The sequence below is a fragment of the Peromyscus eremicus genome, chromosome 11 (assembly GCF_949786415.1).
Source record: "Peromyscus eremicus chromosome 11, PerEre_H2_v1, whole genome shotgun sequence".
NCBI lineage: Eukaryota > Metazoa > Chordata > Mammalia > Rodentia > Cricetidae > Peromyscus > Peromyscus eremicus.
In genome coordinates, this window is record NC_081427.1 from 9,065,484 (window position 1) to 9,093,246 (window position 27,763).

General features: G+C 42.4%; 1 protein-coding gene across 1 annotated transcript in view; it reads right to left on the minus strand.

The window, feature by feature from the left end:
- Ctnnd2 (catenin delta 2) overlaps positions 1–27,763 on the minus strand; it is a 413,610-nt gene that overhangs the window by 376,493 nt on the left and 9,354 nt on the right. The window contains exons 3-4 of the mRNA XM_059276731.1: positions 21,632–21,804; positions 7,912–8,467 (exon numbers count right to left, since the gene is read on the minus strand). Of these exons, the coding sequence (XP_059132714.1) occupies positions 7,912–8,467; positions 21,632–21,804 (729 nt within the window). The remainder of the gene's footprint in view (positions 1–7,911; positions 8,468–21,631; positions 21,805–27,763) is intronic.

Here is a 27,763-nt window from a genome sequence, read left to right on the forward strand (position 1 = left end):
CTGACTGCTTAGGCAGGTAAAGGCTTTTATTTCTCTCCAGAGATGCTGGGTCTTTTTATCTTGGTGCTTTGAATTTTCATGATGTGGAACAAGGAACACTTTCAATTCCTAGCACAAGGTGTTTCTGACTAAGGCATGAGCCCTGAGGAATTCTTCCTTCTGACTTTGATAATTTACCGCCTCTTCTCCTTTTCTGAGACCCCAGTCATATATTCATTCTATCTCCTGAAGTTGTCTTGGCTCTTCTTATATCATTTGTATGTTCTCTGTCTATCCCTTTATTCTTTACTTTCTGGGTTATTTCCTTAGCTATTTCCCAGTCATTTTTTTTTTTTTTACCATTTGTTTCTAGTTTTATGAGTTATGTTTTTATAGCCTGAAAGGATTTTCATGTTCTTTGCTCCTTCTACATATCCTATTCAGTTTTTATTTAATGAATTCAAGATCTTCCTAAATCCTCTTCAATGCCAGACCTAAAGTTTTTGCTTATTTCATTTAATCTCTTACATCCCCTAAATTATCTGTTTCTTCTAAGAGATAATTTATTTTTCTATTTTAGTCTATTCCTTTTCAAGCCAATAATTCTCTCCCATTCCTCTGTAATCCTTGTTAATTTATCATATTTGAGGAAGAAAAACCCAGAGGTAGCTTCTTTCCACAGTGTGAAGAGAAGTGTTTCCCGATAGGTTTCCAAATGTGAATTTATGATCAAGAGGGAGGGTCGTGCATGATGACCATCTTCCTTCATACTGATGGGTGGTAAGCAGCCTCCCCCTCTCCATTCGTCCCAACCCTGTATGTGTCTATGTGCCTTGAACTTCACTCAGGATGCCAATATCTAAATCAGGAGTCTAAATCTCACACTGGTTATGGTTTATTCAAGATAATACTCCTATTTTTTTCTTGGAGTAAGCCCTAGTCATTCTAGCAGGAAAGAGATCACACAGAGAGAGAAAGATAGCAATTTAGGACTGAACAAGGCAAACATTAACTTTCAGTTCCTCCCCCACATCTTCAGCTCCATGTCTCAGAAGTCCCAGCTTGACTCTGACTCTTAACTTCCAGTTTTTACAAAACTCTTTATTTGCTTATTAGTGACACTGGAGTCTATGTTCTGTCTTTCTTGTGACTTCATTCCCCCATTCTATCCTTACATCTGCATTTGGGGATGGTGTGTGAGAAACAGGACAGCAAATGCGAGACAGAGGCTACCTGTTGAACCACTCCTTGTGATTTCAATTAAGTTTTAGTTTCGATTTTCCCAGTTTATTTAAATAGGATAACTATTTTGTATTATAATAATTCAATATGAAGATACCACATCCCTTTCCCAAACAAGTTAAATCTGTTTACTGCATTTTCATTGGCAGGGTTGGTGGGAAGGGGAGGAGGGGAGGAACTATTATCTGTGAGTCAAACACAAAAAATAAAACAATGGCAAAGCCTCTTAGGCCTTCTAGCGATGTGAACTCAGTTTCAAGTCAGCAATGCATCACTGCAGCAATGATCTTCCTGGAAGAGGATGCTGAAAGTAGCACTTTCTCCACTACTGTTTCACCTGGACATTGATTGGAGAGGAAGGAGATAGCAAGGAAACTGCAATGCAGATACAACATAAACTTGACTCACAGCTAAGGAGCATTTGACTCTTCTGTGAGTTCTGGATGGCTAGGCAGACCAAGACTTAGACAGGGCTAACTTGCACATGGGAAGGACAGCACGCTGGAGCCCAGTGTCTACCTTCCTGGGGGTAAGGGAACATATATATGATAGGAGCTGCTAATGCTACACTAAGACTATGGCTGCCCTACTGTAAAGCAGGGGTGCTGAGTTTTTGAAGGAGAAGGTAAGTATGTGGTAAATGGCCTGCACTCCCCTAGTGGTGGAGACATGGAATCCCAGAATGTACCCACCATATGTGAGAGAGATTCATTCTCCCCAGATTCAAATGTCATAGGCAGGAACTGTTCTTCCAGCACAAAAGCCATAGGGCAGTTGGGTGAGGGGCCTGGCCAGGGGAAATGCACATGTCTTTTTGGCTTGGAGAGCTACCCAAGGAGTCTCTTCCTAAGAGATATGCTGATGTTACAGCTGAGAGGATGTCTCCTCCACCAAATTAAGGTATTGATTAAGATCTCAGGCTGATCTAATAAGAAGCAGAATATGTAAATCTGAACAGGGTTTTTTTTTTTTTTAAGGCCTAATGTTCATTGATGTCTAGCATATGAGTGAGCAGATGTTCATGAGATGCATCCTACTCTTGTCCAAAGGCTAGGAAACCATCAGCTCCAGGAAGAGAAATGTAAAGAACAGGAGCCAGGCATCTCATTGCTTCTAGACTGAATCCCAGGAGCTGAGTGCTAAACATGTTCCCTATGAACTTATCCAGTGACCATGCCCTTCAACTCCTGGACCATCTCCTCCAGGAATCAAGTAGGGGCATATTAGACCCTACAGGGTCTTGGGCCAGTGTTTTCCATTTTGTTTACTAAAAGAATGAGACCTGGGAGCCTCAGTAAGTCAGGGACTGAATGATATCTCCAAATAGTTTAAAACTCAGAGTTTACAGTGCTTGAGCCACTCCAAGCAGGATGGTTTAGGTCCATTTGGCTCGAGTATAAGATGATCACGCCTTGACTAAATAACTCTCCATATAAGGGCAATTCCCATGGAAATCAGTGGCTAAGAATTTACAGTTCATGTGTTATTTCTCTCCCAAAGTAAGCTCCTGAAGCTTGACGACTTCAATACATATTTACATCTTGTATTTGTATTTCTAACAGGATTAATTTGGCTCAAAACTCAGAAAATGAAAGATCATGTTATTTTCTTCACAAAAAGGAACAAAAATTGGTACAAGTGAAGTCATACTCAATAGGATGTTGACACATTTTTGAGAGGCTTTTGCTTCCTTCAAAATCACTAGAGATTTACATACACTAAAAATCTTATATTGGTAGGCAAAAAATATCTATGTCCTTACTATTTTTCTTTAATGACAGAAAAACATGCTCTCTACTCATGGGTTATGTATAGCTTAGACTATGAAGACTCTAATCAAAATTGTCCAGGTTAAATGACATTCCTGTCATTGCAGATTTGCTCGAGGAATACATCACTTCTGAGCCTCAGTATTCAATTCTGAGGGATGGAGGTAAAAATCACACTACCTCAACCAGTTGTTGGAGATCAGGTGATACCTACATTGCAGAATGTGGCACACTAAGTGATACTTGGCAAATGCTTTATAGTATAATGCATTTTCAGTATAATTTTGTTCATCATTCATGTTTAATGTATTCATTCATTAAGATAAATACATTTAACTCAATGTAAAGAAAATTAGGTTAAGCAAAGAGATTGTCAGGAGAACAATGTCAAAGGCAAGTGGTATCATTTGGAGGGCTTTCTTATTCTATCATTTATGTGATCAGCATGGGGTTTGAAAGAAACAGGAGATTGTTATATCACTTGGGGCCGGGCAGAAAGAACAATTTCAAGCTCTTTCTGTTTGCTTGCCCATTATTCTTGACCCACCTCACACAGAGCTCCCAGAACAGTTGCCAACAGGCAAAGATGGGCTTGCCAACCATCTGCAGAGAGGAAGACATCACAAGCCCTTTAGGGCGGGATCCACTTCCTTTTTCTCTGTGCTATCCTCTCTGGCCACTCACCTGACATTTCTTGTCACTCACTCAACTTTGCTGAACAAATACTGATGTGCTGATACTTTGTCCCCTGTCCCTCACCACAAATGTATTACCAATGCTTTGAGTTAGCTTCAGCTACATTTTGAATTAGTTCCTCATTTACAGTTAAGACTCTGGGATGATCTCCTCAAAGAAGCATGCTAGGCACATATGAGATCCCACTAATTGGTCCCTTCTGGATTTTCCCATCACAACTAAGCTCTGCCTCATTCTACATTGGCATTAAAGCTGAAATTGGAGCAGTTTTATTAAAAAAAAAATTGAAAATGGTGGCGCATGGCTGTAATCCCAGCACCTTGGAGGTGAAGGCAGAGGCAGAGGCAGAGTGGAGACATCGCTGTATGTTAAGAACCATCCTGGGCTACATAATGACCTAGACTGCAGTGGGAGACATTGTTTTTAAACCCTCCTTGACTGAAGCTATACATTTCGAACACAGTGATGATGCCTTCTTTATGTGCTAACCACAGGATGTGGTATGCCCACCAGTTCACCATAGCTGCTTTGTGCCTATTGCAAAACACAATTTCTTTCCATCAGTTTCTAAACTCCCATGTTGGTTATCTGATAAATAACTAAAATTAACTTGTAATGAGTCAGAAATGCACAAATATACTATATACTATATACTATATACTATATATATATATTACCTTAGTTGCTTGTCAAATGGTAAGAGCAGATGACCCTCTCTGCCACATCAAGTAGGCAGGTGTTTAAAGTTTGGGACCTTTAGTGATGCAGAACTGATTTCCACTCAGTTTTGTACAACAAAAAGATATATAATTGCATAAGAGAAGAACACTACTAAGAAGTCATGGGTGTCTAATGACTTAAGATCCAAGTTACATTTTTCTGGGTTTAATCCATATTCTGAAATCTTGGGCTAGCTTCTATACAGTGCGGTCACCAGTAAATCCAGTAGAGAAGGTGGGTGTGTTACTGCCTGCCCAAGTGCTTTCTGTAACTGACAGCCTGAAATCCTTAGACAGCATTTTGCAATTCTTAACATCCTTTTGGCTAGACAAAACAAGCCCAGAATAAAACTCTGACCCACTTACCCAACTTTCTATGGGACATGTGCACTGGGATTCTGGCAGAATGCCATCACATGCAAAAACCTAGGTCTTAGTTTTAATCCACATGCCCTAAACCTACTCAGCTGCTTCTGGAACCTGCCCCACCTCTGTCATTAAAACTCTGTTTTCTTGGTAATCTGGTTCTTACTATCATCGCCTAGCTCGTGAGAAAATCACATTGGCACGTGCACTTGAGTGTACACACACACACACACACACACACACACACACACACACACACACGGCTTGTTGCTCATCACCTTCAATGAAGTATGTTTCCACAGGTAACTTTAACTTAGATTACTGTAATAACTCCCAAGTTACAGTCTTCCTTTTGCCTTTGATCCTCAAATTTTATTCCTAATATATCATCCAGAATAAGCCTGCTACAAACTAAGCCAGGATGTGTCACCTTTGCTCAACGGCTTGTCTTAAAGGGCCTTCCTGATCTGTCTATCCTTCTGCTCCAGCCCTTGGCAAAGTCCCAACCTCATCCGATGGCCAAGCCTTCCTCCTGCTTACTGCTTTCCCCAGTGTGCACACCAGGCACACTCCCACCCCCACCCCCACCCCCGCTGTGCCTTTGGAGTCCCCTTTCTTCTGTCAGAACACCCTTTCCCTAACACCCATACGGCTAGCTGGCTCACCACTCCAGGAAAGACTCAAAAATCACCTCCTGATTAGAACCTTCCTTAGCCACTTCATTGAAAGTGTTTTTTGTTTTTTTTTTTTTAATAATTTCCTGTCCTCTCTATTTGAGAGGAGGTTAGAGATTTCAGGATAATCTCCAGAGACTGAACCAGTGGTGGTACAGAAGAGATACATGGTGAAGAACTATGAAATTAGTTCCTAACGTATGTCACTACCCTCTATTGATACTTCTAGTTGTCAGGGACAGATCTCTCAATTCACAGCTCTGCTGAGACAAAATCTACTTTGTAGCCGGGCGGTGGTGGCGCACGCCTTTAATCCCAGCACTCGGGAGGCAGAGCCAGGCGGATCTCTGTGAGTTCGAGGCCAGCCTGGGCTACCAAGTGAGTTCCAGGAAAGGTGCAAAGCTACACAGAGAAACCCTGTCTCAAAAAACTAAAAAAAAAAAAAAAAAAAAAAAAAAAAAATCTACTTTGTAATCTCAATGTATCTGTGATCTTTCAATAAGCAGACCAGGTGACTCCCAACTTTATGACTCCTGGAATGATTTCAGACACAGGGCTTACAAACAGAGTATGAAAGCTCTGACATCTGTCAGCGCACACATACCACAGTCTCTCTCCTATATTTCTCTTGGGCTACGGGTCTCTATTTTCTAAATAGAACATGAAATCTTATCCAAATCCAATGTTCAAACACTCTGACAGGATAATTCTGAACTCAAAACCACCAGTATCAATTTGCATGAAGAAATCTTTAAATGAATATTTTAACATGTATGTTAAACAAATGAATTCAAACATTTAAAATGTTCATTGCCACTCTAAAATTAAGACTCTTCAGTGGCACATTGAATATTTTTTTTCTCACTAGGTAGCAAAAATGAGATATGGCCAGAAAATAAGAGGAACAGATGGAAGAGAAGGGGCTGGTCAAATGGAGCGCTCTTCCTGGCCAGAGAAACAGAGAAGTGTCCTCACATCTAACCAACAGAAATCACCAGCACCACCACCACCACCAACTGCAGCAACAGCAGCAGCAAAGACTTTGAAAAACTCTTCGCAGACATCAAAGCATAAACCACTTTCAAAATTTACTCACTTTTCTAGAGTCAACGATACAAGGGACAGTTCTTCGTTAATCGTATTTCCATTCCCTAAACATTTCCTCAAGATCCCACACATTCGGCTACCTGGCCACACCCTCTGACCCTCCCCTCTAAACAAACAAGCAAACAACAACAACAACAACAACAACAACAAAACCACTCTTATGTCATCAAGTAAACACAGAAATGAAATGGTCTTTAGTAGTCTGGACCGGGTCTCCTTGACTCTCCTCCACAGTAGCTGGGGTGGGTGAGTGATGTCCCAGGGTTTTAGTCTCCTATGACCTCCCACTTCTTTGCTTGTTTCGAAGGCTGCTCTTCAAACTAATGGCTACATTAGAGATATTTGGGCATTAATGATGGCCTACCTCCAAAATGCCGCTCTCCAGGCAACACAATGAGAGAGATTATTTTCAGTTCTGTAAACGCACCTCACACAATTCAGCAGGCAGCATATCCCAGCCTGCATCCCGCTAAGCTAGGCTAGTCCATGCTGGCAATTACTGTGTTTGAATTAAAGATGCCCCTGGCCACCTGCCCTGTGCCTGCAACAGTTCCCTTTTTTTATTCTATTTATCTTCACAGTCATCTGTGTCAAGAAAAGAAACATATGAGCACAGCATCTGTTACTAGAGTCACAAAATTACCAAATACTTCCAAAAGGGAAGAAATAGGCAATAAATCCAGATTACTTGTCAGGTGTTTAAGGAGAGAGCTTTAGTCTTTCAATCACAGTGTCTTGTTTAAGCTGAGCATATGTTGCTAACAGCAGAGTTGCCCAGCTCACCCTAGTCTTTGATGCGGACAGGCACCAGAGAAATGTCACCTCTTCTGAACTGGCAGGGGAAAGCAGCGCCCCCCCATCCCCACCCCCACCCCGCGCCCCGCACAAGCCTATAATGAAATAGGTAACACCTTGAAGACACTTCCCTATTGGTTTCTTTACTCTGCCTGATGAAACCTATGTAAGTTCAGAGTCTGATTTGGGGAAAAAATCTAACTTTTTCTGGCAACTAGCTCTGATCATACCCACTACTGTAGTTACTGGATTTCTCTCTGGATGCAAGCAACAGGTCTATGTGCCCCTACTAAATTAACCTTATTGCTCGGTTTAAGTCTTCAGACTCCTGGGAGGGAAGAGGGAAGACAGGCGGGTGTTAGAGGCGAAAGAGACCACATGACAGGCACACCTAAAGAAGGATGCTGACTGACAGTCTTTCCAGACAAGCCCTGGCATCCCCCCAACAGCCTCAGAATCTGAAAACTGGCCCCGAGGCATGCCCAGACCTGCTTCTTGGATCCAGCACCCTTAGTCCCCATCATGCGCCCAGGTGAGCTGCGCCAAGGGCGCCAACTCCCTTACCTGCCAGGCTGCCCGGCCTCTGGAGGGTGGCCGTGGCATACAGTTCCTGCGAATGCTTGCTGTACTGCTCAGACGCGTGGACCAGGCGCTTGGTGGGCGACAGGGTGGCGTAGGTGCCGATGGTGGAGCTCAGCTGGTGGATGGGCGAAGAGGAGATGGTGGACTGCACGGTGGGGGGCGAGGTCACGCGGATCGGGGACAGGCCGGCCGAGGACACGACGATGTTGATGGGCGAGCTGGTGCTGTAGGACTTGGCCAGGCGGCTGGGCGACTGCTTGGGCGAGGAGCCTCGCGGCGCGGCGTAGGCGGCACCCTCGGGGGCCGAGCCTCCGCGCTGCAGCTTGGTGGGCGAGCCGCCCTGCGTGGTGGTCAGCGGGGAGCCCCCGCGCGGCGGCGCTGGCAGAGTGGAGCTGGAGTAGTAGAGCGCGGCGGCGGCGGGCGGCGCGTCGGGCAGGTGGAAGGCGCTGCCCAGGCTGGGCGCGAACGGCTCCCGCGGAGGCGGAGGCGGCGGGGCAGGCTCGGACCCCGCCAGGTGCCCCGCGCGGCCGGTCGTGCCCTGTGCCGGGGAGAGCAGAGAACACGCGCGCTCAATGGTGGAGAAGCAGCCGCCCACCCGCCCCGCCCGGCTGCAAAGGACAACTTCTGCGCCCAGAGCCCCGGGAACCCAGGCAGCGAGAGGAGAGGGATGCGAACTCACACCCCAGTCCGTTCCCCGCCAGGCTCCTTTCCAAGGAGAAAGGAAAGGGCTAGCAAAGGCAGGCTGACAACGGGGCGAGAGGCATGCCTCTGCTCAGCGTTCCAAGAGGTTTTAGTCACAGAAAAAAAATTTTAAAGGCCACCCAACCGGTGATCTCCCAGAACGCCCTCCCTATCTGGCAGTTTTAATGAAAACTCCACGCTCCCATTATTTCAGGAGACACACTTTCGGCTACCAAAAACTGACAGAATTGTATACTTAGATGGAGGATGCAAGAGATGTACTTCTTAGAATTAATCCTGCTGCTTTGCCGCTAAGACTCTTTCTGTGGGCAAGAGTTAAACAGAGGGAGAAATGCTACCTCACAAGAGTAAGCTTGGCTTTCAGTATTAAAAAAAAAAATCCAGAGGAAGCAGATCAATTAAAATTGAAATGACAAAAAGCACTTGTCTTTTCTGGATTTTCAAAGTGTACTCTAGACGGCTCAGTATATCTCTCTGGTAGGCTCCTAGGAGCCCCCTACAGTTGTGTCTTCCAACTGAAAGCCAGATGCTTTCCTTTACTTAGAAGAACACAAAAGACAAGGGCTGGGGCGGAGTTAGAAAGATCCCGGGAGGGGAAAGCAGTTTCCTTGAATATTGCTCAGAGACAAATTTGCATCATAATGAAAACAACTACCTCGTCAAGCACTTCTGGGAAGAAGGTCTTGATCCTCCAAGCTTCCCCTCAGGGGAAGAGAAAGGGTCTGGGGAGTCCCTGGTGTGCAATGCCAGCGGCTTTGCTCCACTGCGTGAGAGAAGCTGGAGAAGAGGGTTTGGGAACAAAGAGTGCTGGTTCCGCAGGGAGGGCAGCAAGGGGCTGGCGGGAAGAGGGGCAGAAGAGCAGATACGTGTTCTCCACAGAAAATTTCAGTTGTGTCTCTGCCCTTTGGGATGGTATTTGGCAAGAGGGAGGCTGGGCACTTGATCTGCACACGCACAGCATTCCAAACTGTCTCTGGGATGGATGTCAGGAGAAACGCCGAGGGTTTAACCGGGCAGCATCAAGTTCTTCTATAAAGAACAAGTCAGGACTTGGGGAAACATCTCAGTAATAAAATCTTGCCTCATGAGCTTGAGGAGCCCAGTTTGATCCCTAAACCCCACCTTTTATGAGGTGAGGCAAATGGGGTTTGTGTTTACTACGGAGGCAGACCGTTTAAGCATCCCTGGGGCTCAATGGCCTGCCAACGAAGCCTCTTTGGAGAATTCAAGACCAATGAGAAGGTCTTTGGGGAGAAGGGTGCACAGAACGCAGGCAAGGACACGTGAAGCTGTCTCCTGTCCCCACCTCAACATAGGCACACGCACATGCATAAACGCTCACACACTCACACATACACACACACTCGAAGCACAGCTTTGTGTGAGGGAGATAACCATTTGTTAAGAGACTTTCTCAGTGGAAGGTGTATGTGTATCTTTCTCTCACACACATTTGTTTTATATATGATGAGTATGTTTAGTATAAATTTCATAAGTACATTATGTATCCCAACCTGAACTGGAATTATTTTTAGTGTAACAGTAGGAGTCAAAGTAGAATGCAAGCCCCATGCGTTTGTGCAAAGAAGTCTCTCTAGCAAACCACAACAGGACCACACCCACAAAGGAGACTGCAGTAGCATTTGCTGAGGAAATGAAGCAGAGGCTCACAAACTTGACCCAGGCTTTGACCTTGGGAATACAAACTCAAGAATGTACAAGCTCTGCAGAAGCTCTCTAGATCTCAGAGCTGTGGTCCAACCTCATCCTGAAATGCTTGGGAGCTTTTCCCTCAGCAGTATTTCTGAACATGGAACCTAATAGACTAGTCGTCCCAAATCAAACTGTAGGTGAGCATTGCCAGAGGAACTTCAAAAACATTTTGGAACAGCTATGACTTACTCTAGACATTTAACTTAGAACCTTGAAGGTGGGACCTGAGCAACAGGCCAGTGACCCAGCTTCCCAGGAGATTCTAATGGCCAGCACACATGAGAACCAGTTCTTAGAACTGTGGTTTTCAGAGGGTGCTGCCTATTCACCAACAACAGCAGTGTTACCTCAAACAGAACAGAAACCTTGCTGGAAACCAAGCTGTTTGGACAAGCTCTCTAGGTGACTGAGTCCCCACCAAACTTTGCGAACCAACAATGGCAGACCATCTGGTTCTGAAGGTCTGAAACGGGTCCTGGCATTGGCATTTCTAACAGTCTGCCTAGGGAGATAGATGATACTGATCTAAAAAATTCTGACAAGCTCACAGACATTTTCCTTCTGAGGATCTGCTATGTTCATTGTTGACTACGACCTCTGCAACCTGGTACCCAGCTAGTAAGTGGTGGGAGAGCTTCATACAGGAAGATAATGATGGAGCAAATGAGAATATAGGAACACCCTATATTCTTATAAGAAAACACTTTGTTATGTCTTCTGTGGCACTAATAATTAACTTCTAGTACATTAATGATTGCATTGCCAAATGGTATGCTTTTAAATAAATGCTGATAAATATAACTAATTTAAGTGCAGCTGTTACTGTATTTTTGCAGTGGACAGAGGTTGATATGGAGATATATAACTGATCAGAGTGCAAAGAATAAGTAACTGCGACCAGCTTAGTCCTCAACTACATTGGGCCACCTTCTCTCAAAGCTTGGGAATGTCTCAGAAGAAAGGATAAAAAGATTTTAAGACTCAGAGACCAGGGAGGAGTGCTGTGCAATGGTGTCTTCTAGACACAACAGGGCCATCACAGCAGGAACTCAACAGCAGCTGTGGCTGCCTGCAGAGGACATTCATAAGATAAAGTCAGCACCTGCATGAATGGGACAATAGATCAAAAGTTTCCACCCAGGAGATACTGAAAGGTGATGCTTTCTAAGGGATGCAGAATCTGTTTTCTTCAGGGGTATGGCCCTGGTAGGTTGTCTATGCTCCAGTGGATGATCATACATTCATGCCCATACAAACAGCACTGCTTGGGTTTCGAACAAATAAGAAGAGGACATGAAGTTGGACAAAGTATCTTGGGGTCTGAGAAGAGCACGGGGCAAATACAGGTGAGAGTGAGGGGTGTGTATGACTATAAAACACTGTGTTCATGTATGAAACTCTCAAGGGTACATACATTTTTTTAAGTAACTGTCTTTTTAAAGTAGATGGAGGCTACTATAGAGACCTACAACTAGTCATAATGCATAAAATAATGACCGTGGTATGCCTAGCTGCACTTGGTAAATTTACCATGCAGCCCCTATACTTAAGGTCAAGGATCATTGCTGAAGAGGAGTGGTGAGATCTGAAGAGCCAGAGCACCAAGACAGGCCATCTGCTGGGAGACAGTGTCTTTTATATGTGACAGGGAAGCTGCACCCATGAACCCTCAACCATGTGGTTGAGATCATCTAAACATCACCTGCAAAATGATCACACAAGTTGACATCCCAACATGTCAACGTAGATGGTGGGAATCTCACAAGGCTGCTGAGAGGGGAGGACTCACAGGCTTCCGAGAGAGGAGGACTCACTCACAGGCTGCTGAGAGGGGAAGACTCACAGGCTGCTAAGAGGGGAGGACTCACAGGCTGCTGAGAGGGGAGGACTCACAGGCTGCTGAGAGAGGCAGAATCAGGTTTCTCCAAGGATGAACTCCCCAAGAGATTATCCAATCCAAGTGGTCATCCCTAAATACATGTACATATGAACAACACTAGATGGACTTGGATATCGTGTGTGTGTGTGTGTGTGTGTGTGTGTGTGTGTGTGTGTGTGAAACAATTATAATTAAAGAAGAGGTCATAAATTTGAGAGGTGACACATGGGAAAAGTTGGAACATGGAGAGGGAGTGGTGGAAATAATGTAAATATAGTTCACTTATATGAAAATTTTGATAATTAAAAATGAATTTAAAAGGGAACTAACTCAATTAATAAGCTAATTAACTAATAAAATAGAAAAAATTACTCAATATTTCTGTATTTGAATGATGTGTGATCCAGGAAAGCTATGGTTTGTAAACATCTTTCATTCCTGATGATCTGTTGGACCATCTAATCCGAGAGGACTAATTCTGTTGAATGTTAACATCTATGTAGTTTCCTTAAAAGGTCCCCAAATCTGCAGAAATTTTGGAAAATGCCATATTACCTCTAGACATTTTGAAAGCAAAGGTGTCTAAGTCAAAAATAGGCATATAGGAGGATTTTGGTGAAATTTTTAGAATTTTTAACAAGGAGAAGGGGAAAAGAAAGAAGTGGTGACATTTTATATTCCCTGAGGCGGTAAGCAGTGTTATTCACTGTGTACCGAAATGTGAATTTTACACAGCCTGCTGTTTCCATTTGTTTAAAAGCCTCCATCTCTGGGCCTTCCCGGGATGCCAGCCTTACCAGTACCTGTTGAGCAGCATGGCCATGGCCATTAGCTGTAGGCCTGGCAATGTCCCAAACTGGTACATCCCAGTATGGCAGCCACTGGCAGACAAGCTCACTGAGTGCTTAAAATGTTGCTTGTCAGCTGACGCTGACGATCTGGATTTGGCGTACATTTGATTAATCTCAATTTACATAGCCACATGTAACTAGAGACTACCTTATTTGGCTGCACAGCTGCACAAGCTCATCTATAGCTCATAACAAAAGGTCCAGAGGTACTGTGGTCCATCCCAGTGGCTGATGGAGTAATAAATGTCTAAGAACAGCTCATCATTTGTGCAAAAACGGGAATCTGGGAGCACATATCCACTTCTGTTTCACTGCATAAATTCATTTAGTAACTCTTAGCCAGTTTGGGAGACATAAGGCTGCCGTTCAAGCCTACTTCACAATTCATAGGATGGCTTATTATAACCCACTGTTGAATTAAAAACAATACACAATAGATGTAAAGAACTTAACCCACTCCTGTACGGGTTCAGCTGTACCTCAAACCTGAGTTCATATAATAAAAATGTAAGTCTATTTCTAAAATTAGATTTCAGCCAAAATTGGACTTTTTAAAAATTAAAGACTAGTCTCCTTTCCATAGTGATATTTATAAGCAATGATAATGGAAAGAAATGTGTCATTGTTGAAGAGGCCCTTAAGGAACAATAATGATAAAACACATTTCACAAGAACTTGGAGCAGAGTGGGCCCTGATGTTGTCCTTGGTCACAGTTCTGGATGCTGGCAGGGACCATTCCTACCTCTATCTTTCTTCCTAGTTCTTTGGATTAGTAATAGAACAAAAGTGGCTCTGTCACCTGAGAAAGTGGGGACGCACTTCTTTGGAACTAAGAAGGAAGCTGTGACAAACAGCCATCAAGTAGGTGATGTGACTGAATAACTTCCAGGAGGCTGATCTGGGCACATGCTCAGGGTAGTTCTGTTTTATCTCGTTATTGTTAGAAAATCCTCAAGGAAACAGAAACAGAAACCATAAGCTCCTAAATGTTTTTATGAAACAAAAAGTTCATCTCTTTGTATATAAGTTTCAGCTGGGACAGACTTAGGATATACCACAGTTATACATTTTATGTTCTATTTGTGTGTGTGTGTGTGTGTGTGTGTGTGTGTGTGTGTGTGTGTGTGTGTTACTTATTTGTTTATTGTGGCCTTCTCTGTAATTGTGCAATGGATTCACACCTCTTTGATACAACTGTTTAATAGAGGATATATTTTCCAATCACTACTGAAAGACAATTGGATACAGAAGTTAGGCAAGGCACCCATGGCCTCCAAACAAGCTTTAACTGAAACAGAGCACAAGCTTGATGCATCAGGTCACTCACTACCTCCACAATTCACTAACTAGAGCACTGTCCCCAGCATGGTAAGACAGGTGCTCTCAGAGTGGGTTCAGCAGTTTTTTTGAATCAGTCCTTTTCTGTGATAATATTTCATTGCATTTTAGTGTGTGCTGTACTCTCTGGGTCGTAAACACGATACTGTTCTGTTTTGGAAGAGTGGAGACCCTGAGAATATGGTGGGTCTAGGGCAGAAAGTTGCATTGGCCTCAATAGCAAACAGTTGCTTCCTGATCTTCACTCTGAATCATCTGCAAAAGAGCCAGGGATGGCAAAGAGGTCACAACGGGGACCCTTCTTGGAGCTTGGATGCTTATTTTATTCTCTTTTTCTGGAATTCTGACAATATAAACAAAGCAAAGCATAGCAAAAAGAGAGAGGAGAAGAAAGAAGAACCCCAGTGCTTATCGCCAGCTCTCAACTGACCCGACAGCTAACAAGCTCTCAGGAATCTTGAGTTCCAATCATGAGTATACCATGACACTAAATGAAACCACATCTTATAAAACAGGTCCCCGATTTATGACAGTCCTTGTGAGAACACACTGAGAACTGCCAAATTTGCTGAAGTAGTCAGAAGCCCCCCCCACCCCCCAGCTCTGCGAGAGGAGTGATGTTTGCCCAGAATGCTAGGCAGCTAGTGCAGTGAGGTCAGGAATGGGCAACTGAAGTCACTGGTTGGTGGCTTCCCAAGATGAGCCTCTTCAATAGCTAGCTACCACAGTCTCCTGTCTTTTTTTTTTTAAACCGTAGTTTGCCCTTTCTCAGTTTCCTGTGATTATGACACATAGGCAGACCTGTCATGAAAGGTGTCCCCTCTAAAGCTCTGAATGATGGTGACTAAGTCTCTGTTGGCAGAAATGCTTCTGGGTCAACAGAGGGTCATTGAAGGAAAAGTCTGGACAGCACATTTCAAACGAACCTCCACATCCAGGCTGTCAATAGAAGTGCAGGAAGGCAGCCCTGGCTCCCATCAGGAAGGCCTTGGGCTGACGTTTGCAGGAACTAACTTAACACAGTGTGGTCTAGGTGATGTCAAAGTGGTCAGACAGTAAAGAGATGACGGATGCATACCCTTCCAGTGACTCAGGGAAACCAGAGGACAAGTCACTGCAATGGCATCTTTGGAGTCACTGATTTCTCCAAAGTTAAGTAAGGAGCTTTTTGTCTGTGCTAATTAAAGCTTTAGAGAAAGCATTGTGGTTTCTTAGGATGCATTTGCCTAGAGCTCAGGAGTTCACACACGGATGGACAAAGCCATTGACTCTCCCACCTTTCAAATGAGAAAAATTACCTACTCTAAAATGCAAATGGTTTTATGAAAGCGTTATGTAAGATATAAGTATGAGGGAAAATTTTACATCCCCAAATCAGTCACGGTCCTGGAATTGACTCCTTGGATTGTGACAGATTTGCTTGTGCATTACAACCACTGTCCATAGGAATCTGGTAAGTTTTCCTCTGCAGTGATCAACGGAAGGGAAGGCCAACCTCTAATTTCAAAGGAAGAAAAAAAATCCTGGTACTGTAAGAAAGATTTGATTTTGGAAACAGTCATATAAAATGATGTGGTGCTTGTCTAGTGATTCTCTCAAGGGGTCCTGGCTTTGATAAAAACTGATAAACAACATAAAGAGATGAGACAGCTTCTATGTACAGCGCCTGCGCTGTCCCCGAAGGCATTAACTGCTACAGCGGTTACCATCAGTGGGGAATGAAGGGCTAGTAAAATTGTAGGCAACAGCTCACTGACAAATTCAACTTTATTGAAAAGAAAAATGGAGATGGTTTTTCTCCTTCGGAGAAAGGGCCAAAGGACCAAGTGTCACCTTGTGGATCATCATCTTGGAGACCACCCTCGCTGCTCATTTTTTATCTGAGGTTCCCAAAGTTATGGAAAGCAGTGAAGGGAGGAGGAGAAAGAGAAGGGAGAGGACAGAGGGACAGAGGACAGAGGAGAAGGAGAAAGAAGAAGGCCTGGCTTTGGCTGGGTTTTGGAAACCTGTTCCTAAGGCTGGGTTGCCTTGTCCAGCCTTAGCTCAAGGAGAGGAGCCTAGTCACTCCTCAACCTGAGATGCCACACTGTGTTGATACCCATGGGAAGCCTGCTGAACAGAGGTGGAGGAGGGGAGGGGAGGGGACAGGGGCAGAGGGGAGGGGGGAAGAGGAAGGGGGAGGGGATATGGGAAGCTGCTGTCAGGATATAAAACAAATGTAACTTTTTAATTAATGAAAAAAGAAGGTGTGGAAGAGGAGGAGGCAGGAGGACACATCAGAGATACTGAGAGCCATCGGGCCCCTAGCGATGCAAACAGGAGATACTAAGTATTCAAATTCTCCAATCCTTAAATCCTTAGGATTTAAAGATGTCATTAGGACAAACAAGATGCTATAAATTTTTGGATCCTTGGATGCTTATTTTTCCTGTCCTTTATCCTCCCTTTAATGAAAATTCGATAGGGTCATAGCTAGTAAGTATTTTATGTACAACCATTTCTATAAGCCCCCCACAGAAAGAAAAGTGGAGAAGAAAGCACAAAAGAATGGCACAAAGATCCCATAAATATTTATCATAAATAATATATAGGAAGCATGTCTTAGTGGAACATCTTTTTAAAGTCTACATGAACACTGGCAAAAATATATCACATAAAACTTTCACTTCAGCACAAAGTCCTGTCAGTACAATTTTAATAATCTAAATATTTGCACAGAAAAGGAAATGTTAGCTTGGAACACAAACATACACTCTTTGCAATACAAAACACTTCCATTGTCAAAGCCAGATTAAACATATTTATACTAGAACGGGAAAATAGGGGAGAAGACTTGAAAGCCAAGCAAGAAATGCAGATTTACAAGAAGCAAGCATTTTAAAACTATCTGAAAAAAAAAAAGCAACACAAAACAAACAAACAAAACCCTCCTAGCAGTATCCCACAGATATGCCACCAAGGAAAACACACAAAACAACATGCTTTCTCCTCTAAACGCTGCATGTTGGATGCATTCTGTGCAGTGTACATGGCATACATCTAGGCAAAGCTGTGTTTTTCAAATGTACTGGTAACTTGTCTATCAAAGCATTACTTCAAGATAATTTATCTTATTATTAAGCAGGCAAGAGTAGCCCTTCCCATGCTGAGGTCAATACAATGGCTGATTATTGGAAACTTTCTCCTCCTCTGCACCAGATGGGACTTTAGGGTCTACCCTACTACCACTCATACTTGTCAGTGTCCCAACAATGTACTCATCTGCCTCTGGGAGACCTGACCACTGGCATATTCATAATTATGATACATCATAAACAGGGACATACAAGACGGGAAGTCAGTATAACACTAAACAGATAGGCCAGATTGAAAAGAAATGAAGAATTTTGTTCTCTTGAGAAGCTTGTTGCTCTTCCAGAATGTCCACTGTGGTATGGTTTCATTTTAGATAACTGTCACATGATTCTCAGCTTCCTGCAGGCCATTTCCCCAGAATTGCCAGGGCATATTTCAGTCCTTCCAGGAAACATGTGCATGGCTTTTAAAAAAAATCTCTCAGCTCTGATACCACTTTCCCAGGGTTGTATCCTCAGATATATAATTTCATATTTCTCATTTATTTTATTTTGTTTCTTTTAGGAGTGACTTGCTGGATGATTTTATTTTATGTTTAGACATGAGGAAAAAAATCATTTTTAGAGTGGTTCTTTTATGCCATAAGTTGTGCATACAGCATTTCAAGTAATATACAGGGCATTTTACATGCAAGGAAGCAAGCAAAACCTAGAGGCTAGCTAACTCCTTGTTCTCCAGCCTACTTAGAAGCTCCTGTGGCATCACTATGGTGAATGGCTGAACCTGGTGGAATTTGGTGGACTTTAGGCCAGTTACTGAGGATGTAGAAATTATTTTCTGTAGATGACACTCTTCATTGAAACACACAAATGGGAACCTCTTATGCAGCAATAAGTGACTGGACAATCACTTTTACATATCGTCATGCTCTGCTGAGAACTCTTTACTGGTTTCTACCTTACTCAAAGATGAGCTCTACCAATTATCCATTATGTCTCCTGTCACTTTACAAATCTGCACACCCTGCTCTAGCTGCCCTGATCTACGTGTTGTTTTTATCAATATGCCAGATAACTCCACCTGAAGGCCATTATATTCATCATCCCCCGGATAACCATATACCTCTCCTATGTGTACTCACCCAAATGTCTCCTCTGCAAAATTCCATAGTGTTTTATTTTCCTCTCTGAGTATCATCCTATTCTGTGTCCATTTCCTCCCTTCAGTGGCCATTGCCTACTAATTTATGAGATATTATGCACATTGCTTATTTGAAGTGTTGATTTTCTGATTTCCATGCATACTGCTAGAATAAAGGGTCCCCAAGGATCAGGACCATCTCTATTTTTCTATACTTCACCATCCCAAGAATACAGGCTCATGCCATAAACAAGCATAGAATAAATGTCTTGATGAATCAACCAATAACAGGGTAACAGATGAAGTAAAAGGGAGGGAAGCTTGATTTGATTAGGACTGATTATAAGAGCTGACGTTGGCTTAGAAGAAGTAAGCAGATAGGGAGCAGGAATCCACATAGCCTGCTTAAAAACTATGAGAAGTGTGCAACTCGGATGAGCAGAGCCTCTGGGATGGAGAAAAGAGGGTTGGGGGGTAAATCAGGCTACATCACTTCCTGGATGTGACATTTGCTGAGGTGGGCTGTACATCCGCTGTCCTCCAGTTCAACTTCATGAATCCCCTTAGCATCGGAAAAAAGTCCAGCCAGTAACACAGAAGAACTGTCTGATGTTGACTCCTGTGACTGATGAGGATCTGAGAGGATACAGTGAGCGTGTAACCCATCCCCAAGGCCTACTGCAGAATTAGCAGTGGTCATTCAATAAACTCTTAGGAGGTTGGATAAACTAGAGTCTTTCTAAAAATTGACCTCAGAATCTTAAACATTGATGACATTGCTTCATATTCACATTGGGGTATCATTTGTGAGCAAGACAGAAACAGTTCATATCACTTTAGAATTACAATTTTTTTAGAGAGATGAGTAAACATCTTTTTTTCTGTTGATTATTGATCTCACTCAGCTCCTCATCCATTAGCCACAATTTGGGCTTACTCGCCCTTGTAGCACTTGTTAACAACAGGGCATTCAAAAAATTAATCTCGCTTGAAGGAGAGATGTAACACCATTGAGAATATTGACAAGAATATATCACATGGGCTTTGTAAAAACCAATGGATCTGGATGAGATGTTTTTGAAATGGGACCTGGCTGCTCTATTTCCAAGAGTGTAACACTAATTGTTTGGTTAAATTGCTAGTTTTCTGGTTCAGCGTTCCTATGCTGTTACTTTGAAATTACAAGTCCTATGGGGTATTCAGCGAAGCAGCTTCTCATATACAGCACACAGCTGGAGTTCATCATGCTCCCAATCACCAATAACCAGTAAGCTTTTTAGAGTTGAGTCAGCCAACTCCCATCTCAGCTCTGCCGGGAAAAGTTCATTAGTCCATCAGTGTCTGGTTTGAGCCTTCAGACTTCTTGATTCCACCTCTCCACCCCACAACATTTGACTCCTACTAAAGTTATATCTTGAGCACTCACACTCATTGGTGTCTTCAAACTACAACAGGGATGACTCCAAATACATAGCTGGGACATCCCTACCATGTAGTAACACTTTCTGATTAAACTTTCATGGGAGGCCGAGAGCCAAACATTCAAGTCCATGAACTGCTTTATAATTCTCTCTTACCTACTTTGTTACAGCCCAGCACACACGATTGTAACATTTACAAAACCACAGCTGTCAGAGCATTGTTTGAGGAAAGAAGTCATTTTAAAATACACTTATCAGAATGACTTCACTTTAAGAAATGAGATGCACAATGCATGCCACTTGGTGGCTGCAGTGACGACATGAGGCCATTATAATCTAACCTCTCTACATACACTGTGTAGGTCCACATGGCCTTCCAGATCCTACTGCTACATGGAGGAGAGCTTGATTTCAAGCACCTCTCAGTTTTATTGGAAATACATATGGGTGAATAATAGGAAGTCAGTGAGAGAGATGGGCTAGAGGCTTACAGAACTCAGTGATGGGTCCTAGGACTTGGGAAGGGTTCCTGGTAAATGCAGTACTCAACAAGTGCCTAAGAAGTAACTAACCTCCTCATTTAAAAAATTGAGTGTTGTTGGTCCTTCACTCCAAGATCAAAAGCATATAACTTCAGAATTTCTTGTACAGCTGAAAATATGCTCAAAACTTCCATAGATAACCGTAGGATATATTAATTCTGGTGGATTGATTGAATATATAATAAGTAATATATAATACATCCAAATCATAAAAACAAAAATGATACACACACACACACACACACACACACACACACACACACACACGAGATTTTCTTTTTAGTGGTATAAAAGTTTTCAAAGGAGAATATGTGTATATGTGTGTGTGTGTGTGTGTGTGTGTGTGTGCGTGCGCGCGCGCGCGCGCGCGCGCGCGCCTGTGCAAGTGCATGTGTATGTGTACTCTCCTGTGCATGAGTACCCCATGTGTTAGATCTGTCTGCTTTTAACCAAGTTGTTTTTAACTATAGATAATGAATTTGTGCAGTGAAATTGTAAGAATACTCACATGCCTTAAAGAAACAATTAAGGGTATACTTCAAAATCTGACTTGACAAAGTGTAAGTATTCCTAAGCTAATCACAATTATCTACAGTCTAGTTCTATGTACTTGATTAAGAGTTTACACTGCTCCTTGATAGGATTAACTTCAAAGAATAATTGCATGACTTTTTTTTTTAAAGGATAGAGACTTGTGTCTTTTTCTCAGCTAAACTCAAAATTCAGCTTGTCTGATTTACTGATAACACAGATAGGTGTAAGTATGGTAACTATATCCTCATTTACATATTCATGTAGCTAAATTCATACAATAGAAATACAAGATTAGCAATTCACAGACATTCCTAAAGAAAATTTTGCCCATTCTGTATTACTCTACACTCATTTGACATTTCTTTAATTCATTCACAGCAAAGGACCTTTTGTAAGTTTTCTGACACATCCACAGAAACCTTCTGGAGCTCACATTCCTTGTGCCCCACTGCCTCTGCATCTGCTCCCTTGGAGCATACCCCCACAAAAAAGCAAAGGACCCTTACCTGACTGAAGCTCTGGGTGGCAGCTCGGGCTTGTGTGCTGCGTGCTGGGAGCTGAGAAGGGGCTGTGTCACCCAGGGCCAGGGTCTGGTTGCTATGGTAGCTGGCCGGATACTGGAAAGACCCTTCAGGTTTGGAATTGAGCTGAAGTGCACTCTGGGAGAGCAGGCTGGGCCCTGCATTGAAAGTCATTTAGAGCAGTCAGTGACAGTCTCGGTGAAGCAGAAATGACATGTATTATTTATTGAGAGTAGCCTAGAATTATCACATGCACATTCCAGCCATCTATGCTTTGAATTCTGAGAACTAAAATGACCATATAATGCAGCTCCAGATGAGATTTTGTGTGCGTGCGTGTGCGTGTGCGTGTGCGTGTGTGTGTGTGTGTGTGTGTGTGTGTGTGTGGCATAAAAGTTCTCAGAGGAGTAGATTTTTCAAATGATCTCATCCTGACCTACATAGAGATATTTCTTATGAAGCAAATTAATCAAGTAGTTATTTTTAGATCAGACAATATCAGAAACATTTGAAATAATGTGAAAAAAAACCCTTCACCTTTTTGTACATTTTAATTGCATTAATATAATTATATCTCCCACTTCATGACTGGCATACTAAAACACTCAAAATCTTCAGATCAGTGACAGATTCCATTGTATAAATAATGATGTAATACCGCAGTGCCAGAGAGCAGACAGTGTTTAAAATATTAATAGCTGTTCATACAATGTAGGATTCACCCTGGTCTCATATAGTCCCTGCTGACTAGTTATCTTTGCCATCACAGCAATGCTCAGCAGGAGAACAAAGAGAAAGATGTGGTGTTAAGATTGGTGCTGTTAACATGGGGTGCATTACAGGGAATGAGGGGAGGATGGGCAAGTCCTGGCCTTAAAATTTAATCACATTTTGCATGCACAATTTGGCTTTATTTTCTTGTATTTTACTTATATTGAATTCTTACAAGAGTTTACACTTTTTATTTTAGGAAAAAAAATTTAAAACTCAAACTTAATATTCACTTTGGGAATTTAAACCTTCACCGAGAAGTGAGCATGCGTTTTCCAGTTTCCCTTGAGTGTGTTTGAGATGGCTGGTGTAGGAACAGTGTTGGAGGAGGCAGAACTTGACAATACCAATGTCTTCATGTTTCTTTGCAGCATGGTGGGAAGCCAGTTCTTCATTCATGCAGAGTAATAAAACATACAGCCTACAGGACAGTCATGAAACATCCTTAATGCTCTCTTTGCTTCTTAAAATAACAATGTCATTTCTGGTAAGTGAGAGCTCACAAGATTCCTGATTGTCCTTAAACATGGCATTCTCTTTCCAATGAAATCCTAAATGTGACAAGGGCCATTCTCTGACAACTATAACATGCCTAGTTTCAGGAGTATTGGTTCCCATAATCCTTGTCATTCAAGGTCTCTGCCTTTCCTCTCTCCCTTTGGAACAACATGAGGATGGATACCATTTTAAATTATGTTTCTATCCGGTCCCGACCTTACCACGAAAGGTTTCACAAAAACACAAGCACAACTCTTTTTCTTTTAACCCAAAACATAGTCCCAAGGCAACAGAATATATACATCAGGCAGTTATGTTTTCAACAGCCTGCAAAAGAAGACCATGTAACCTATTTTGACGGTATTGTAAGCTTCATCACCAGAATGATGCTGCCTCTGTGGAGAGACACATTCCCTTTCCTTCAGGGTACCAGAAGTCCACCACCCTGACTGCAGTGGTGGAAGCTGCCAGGCACAACCGAGTCAAGAGCTGGTCTCTACGTTCTAGACAAGGGGCAGGCAGAGTTCTGGAAAAGCTTTTGGAAGTGAAGTGAGAAACTTTGTTTGGAGGAGTGATCCATGGGGGCTAACCATGGAGAAGAGAAAAGAGGTCTTCACTGGAAGAGCAGAGATGAGTTTTGGCTAAGTGCTTTAGTACTGTTGGAGGTTTTTGTTCTTTTGGGGGTGGGGGGGCTGCCACCCAGCTATCAAATAAATCACACACAGGTGCTTATTCTTAATTATGAATGCCTGGTCTTAGCTTGGCTTAGTTTCTTGCCAGCTTTCCTTAACTTATTTCATCTACCTTTTGCCTCTGGGCTTTTCCCATTCTCCAACTTCTGTAAATCTCACTCTGTTGCTGTTTGTGTTGCTGGGTGGCTGGCCTTGATGTCCTCCTCCTTCTCTGGCTTCTCCTTTTTAATCCCCCTTCCCAGATTTCTCCTTCTATACATTCTCTCTGCCTGCCAGCCCTGCCTATCCTTTCTCCTGCCTTGCCATTGGCTGTTCAGTTCTTTATTAGACCATCATGTGTTTTAGACAGGCACAGTAACACAGCTTCACAGAGTTAAACAAATGCAACAGAAACAAAAGTAACACACCTTAAAATAATATTCGACAACACTTTAGTCCTGGTCCTCAGTGAAGACCATAATGGAGAGAGTGAGCATGGTAGAAGAGCAATGCCTCTGTTAGTCACTGACCTACTGGGAACATGAAACTTTGCACTGCCTTAGTTTGTTATTTCATTCAGGATAGTGGATGGGCACATATAACAGCCTGTGCTGGGCACACCTTCCTCCCACAGTGAACCTCAAGGGAAGGGAGGTTACAGCAGACACAACAACAGTGCACAGAGTTGGAAATCTCAACAGAGTAAAATAAAGCGAAAGCTTTAATTTCACATCATTTAACATAATCCATAAAGCAAAATGCCCATATGTTCTAATTATTTGCCTTTAAAGAGAGTATGTGAATTTTGCTCCAATGAACTTTTCCTGTGTAGCAAGTTAAATAATTTTGTGTCCTATGAATTCATGCCATCATTCCCAGAAATGTACAAATACTATTCATACAAGATTTTCAAATAATAACATAAGGTTCTTTTGCAAGAAAGAATTTCAATTAAAATTATGGTTTATCTGCTCCTGAGAAATGCATCATGGGGTAATCAAACCTGTTCATCTTTTATAGCATCAGTCATGTATTTGATCAATACTCAATGGAAACAAACCAAGACTCACCATCTCATTATCTCGCTAATACATCTCAAGCCCTGAAACCAAGATGTGCTCTGACAATGATAATTGCACCAACGAGCAGTATCATAACTTCACAATACTGACATGTCACTTGCCAAGGACAAAACAGTTGGGACAATAGCCCAGACCCTGTGAGCACCTTACAGTGACTTTTCCCTACTGTTTATTAGGCTTCAAATCAACAAGAATCTTTTTCTTCCAGTTTTGGAGAAAATGCATACATGAGAATATGAACATGGTTAAAAATCACACAACATCCCTAAATCACTTTATAATGGGAAACAAAATTGCATACAAATTTCCATTAGTTGATTAATGTGACTGTGCACTGAAGCAGAAAAAATAAATTTGCCAAAGACTTTTAAGGAATTTAGTTTAGGGATTTAAATTATATTTCTCCTCTTTCTCTAGGACTTTTGGATTTATATGTAGGCTTGCTTGGGCTAGCAGCAAATTTAGACAATAATATTGAGGCCATGGAGTGTATGCACTGGAGGCTGTCCTTTAAACCCAAAACACTAAGTCTCACGCACACATCAGCACTTTAAGGATGAAATAGTCTACAAAATAGCCAGCCCTTTGTAGCAGCAAAAGTCTTCACTTCTCAGATTATATTATTTCCCTAGTATACTGCTACTTCTGGGTCCCACCAGTGCTGTGGGATGTCCTGTATGTTATAAATATATGTTGCTATGATTGATTGATAAATAAAATGCTGATTGGCCAGTAGCCAGGCAGGAAGGATAGCGAAGGCAGGACAAGGAGGAGGAGAATTCTGGGAGGTGGAAGGCTGAGGCAGAGAGATGCTGCCAGGCGCTGCCATGAAAAGCAAGATGTAAGCTACAAGCCACGTGGCAACTTATAGACTAATAGAAATGGGTTAATTTAAGATGTAAGAACTACATAGCAAGAAGCCTGAGCCATTAGGCCAAACAGTTTAAATAATATAAGCGTCTGTGTGTTTATTTTATAAATGGGCTGTGGGACTGCGGGGCTTGGCCGGACCCAGAGAGAAACTCTCCAGCTACACACCAGGGACTGGGAGGAGCTGATTTAACAGACTCAACCTCAGTAAATACAAAGGTTGAAATGTTAATTTTTACACAGAACTTTAGACCCACTTACAGGTTATATTAATACAGACTCCATGGTAAACAGACAGTTTCTCATGTAACTAACTGGGTACTCTAAGAGTTTCTATGACCATGTATGGTCGACTATGTATATATGTTTGCAAAGGTTTAAGTAGACCTTATCTGGCATTTCCAGTTCTTGTCTGATTTAGCTGAACATCTGTTGCAGCTATGTTAAATCCCAATTAATCTACACAGTGTTCAAAAACACAGAAAGGCCAGAAGTCTCCTAAGTAATGTTTGCAAGTCATCATTTAAGTCACAACAATGTAAGTAAAATGATGAGGTATATGCTGAGAAAAAATCAATCCAGAAGCAGAGGTTAGCAGATATGGGGCCAGTCTTCCTTCATACTTACACAGCCATAGATGCTGAGGGGGTAGTAGTGACCGCAATAGCAGGTGCTCTTACTGGGTCCCAAGAACTATACTGAGCACTTTACCCCTAGTAACAAACTGAAGTTTAAAATAGTCTCAGCAAGGACTAGTCCCATCAATCTCTCTATTGCTGAGGAACTGAGGAGTCCCCCAGCTGAAGAGATTCACTAGGTAGTGACACTGGGCTGGGGGGAGTTGTCACCCATGACTGTCTGGCTTCAAGAGTGCTCTTAACCAAGGCCTTGCACTAGTCTGGTGCTTCACATTTTAATCTCTCTGAATGTGAGTTTGAAAATTCTTGACAGAATTCAAGATTTTATGTGAATTATTTTATACCACATTATTATTTTTATTAATGATGATGATGATGATCATTATTATTCATTATCTACTTACCCAATCACAGAGCCACATGCTCTGCTAACAAACAAACCCTGAGTGGGATTTCCTGGAAGCATGCCATAGTGCTGTTTCACATATTACCTATCATTTTCTTGCAACACCCTTTATGGTTTTTTTTTTTTTTTTTTTTTTTTTTTTGTGTGTGTGTGTGTGTGTGTGTGTGTGTGTGTGTGGGTATCTAATGCATTGTTCACCAAAGTGGCCTGCTGTAATAAAAAATTAAAAACAAACAAACATTTACTGTTGCATCAAAGAGTTGGAAAGCTAAAACTTTTGTCATTAGGAGAAAGCTGTTCTTGTTTCCTCAACCTGAAGTTTCTGCTAACTGCGAATGTAATTCTCAAATGTCAAGTGTTTCAATATCAACTCCTCCATGTGCCTATCTCTGATAGGCAACTGCCCAGGGAAAATTAACCCTGTCCTACCATCTACCTTAATTCTCTACAGACCCAGTTCCAAGAAGTTTTAATAGTCTGACAGATGTATGTGTACTGTACCACACAATAAAAAGGTTCTTGGGAAATCTGGAATGAAAGCTGAACCTATACAAACTCAGGTGCTCCAATGGCAAAATGAGTTAGCCTGTGCTACTTTTATAAAACCACAGGCATCTAAAGTGACAGCAGGATGATGCTGAGTGGCAGCAGGGACTAGAGACAGGGAACCCCTTGTAGTACAGATGAAATAATCTGTGATGATTTTGGAAATCACAGCTGAAGCAGGGAGACAATAGGGTGGAAAGGGAGACACGCATTTGAGAGACATGTGCAAAGAACTCAGGAGACAGGAAAGACATTCCCAAAAGGGTGAGTGGCAGGGGACCCGGATTTGGAGACTGCCTGGCTTACTGCCTCAGTCCTGGGGTTTGAGAAGATGGTGGGAATTCATCTATAGAGGTTAAAGACACTTCTGATGCTAATGAAACTTGGCCAATGTAATATTTTAAGTCTTTAATAATTTCCCGAGTAATAAAAAACATATTTCAAGCCGGGCGGTGGTGGCACACACCTTTAATCCCAGCACTTGGGAGGCAGAGGCAGGGGAATCTCTGTGAGTTCGAGGCCAGCCTGGTGTCCAAAGCGACTTCCAGGAAAGGCACAAAGCTACATAGAGAAACCCTGTCTTGAAAAAAACAAAACAAAACAAAATACAAAAACAAAACAAAACAACAACAACA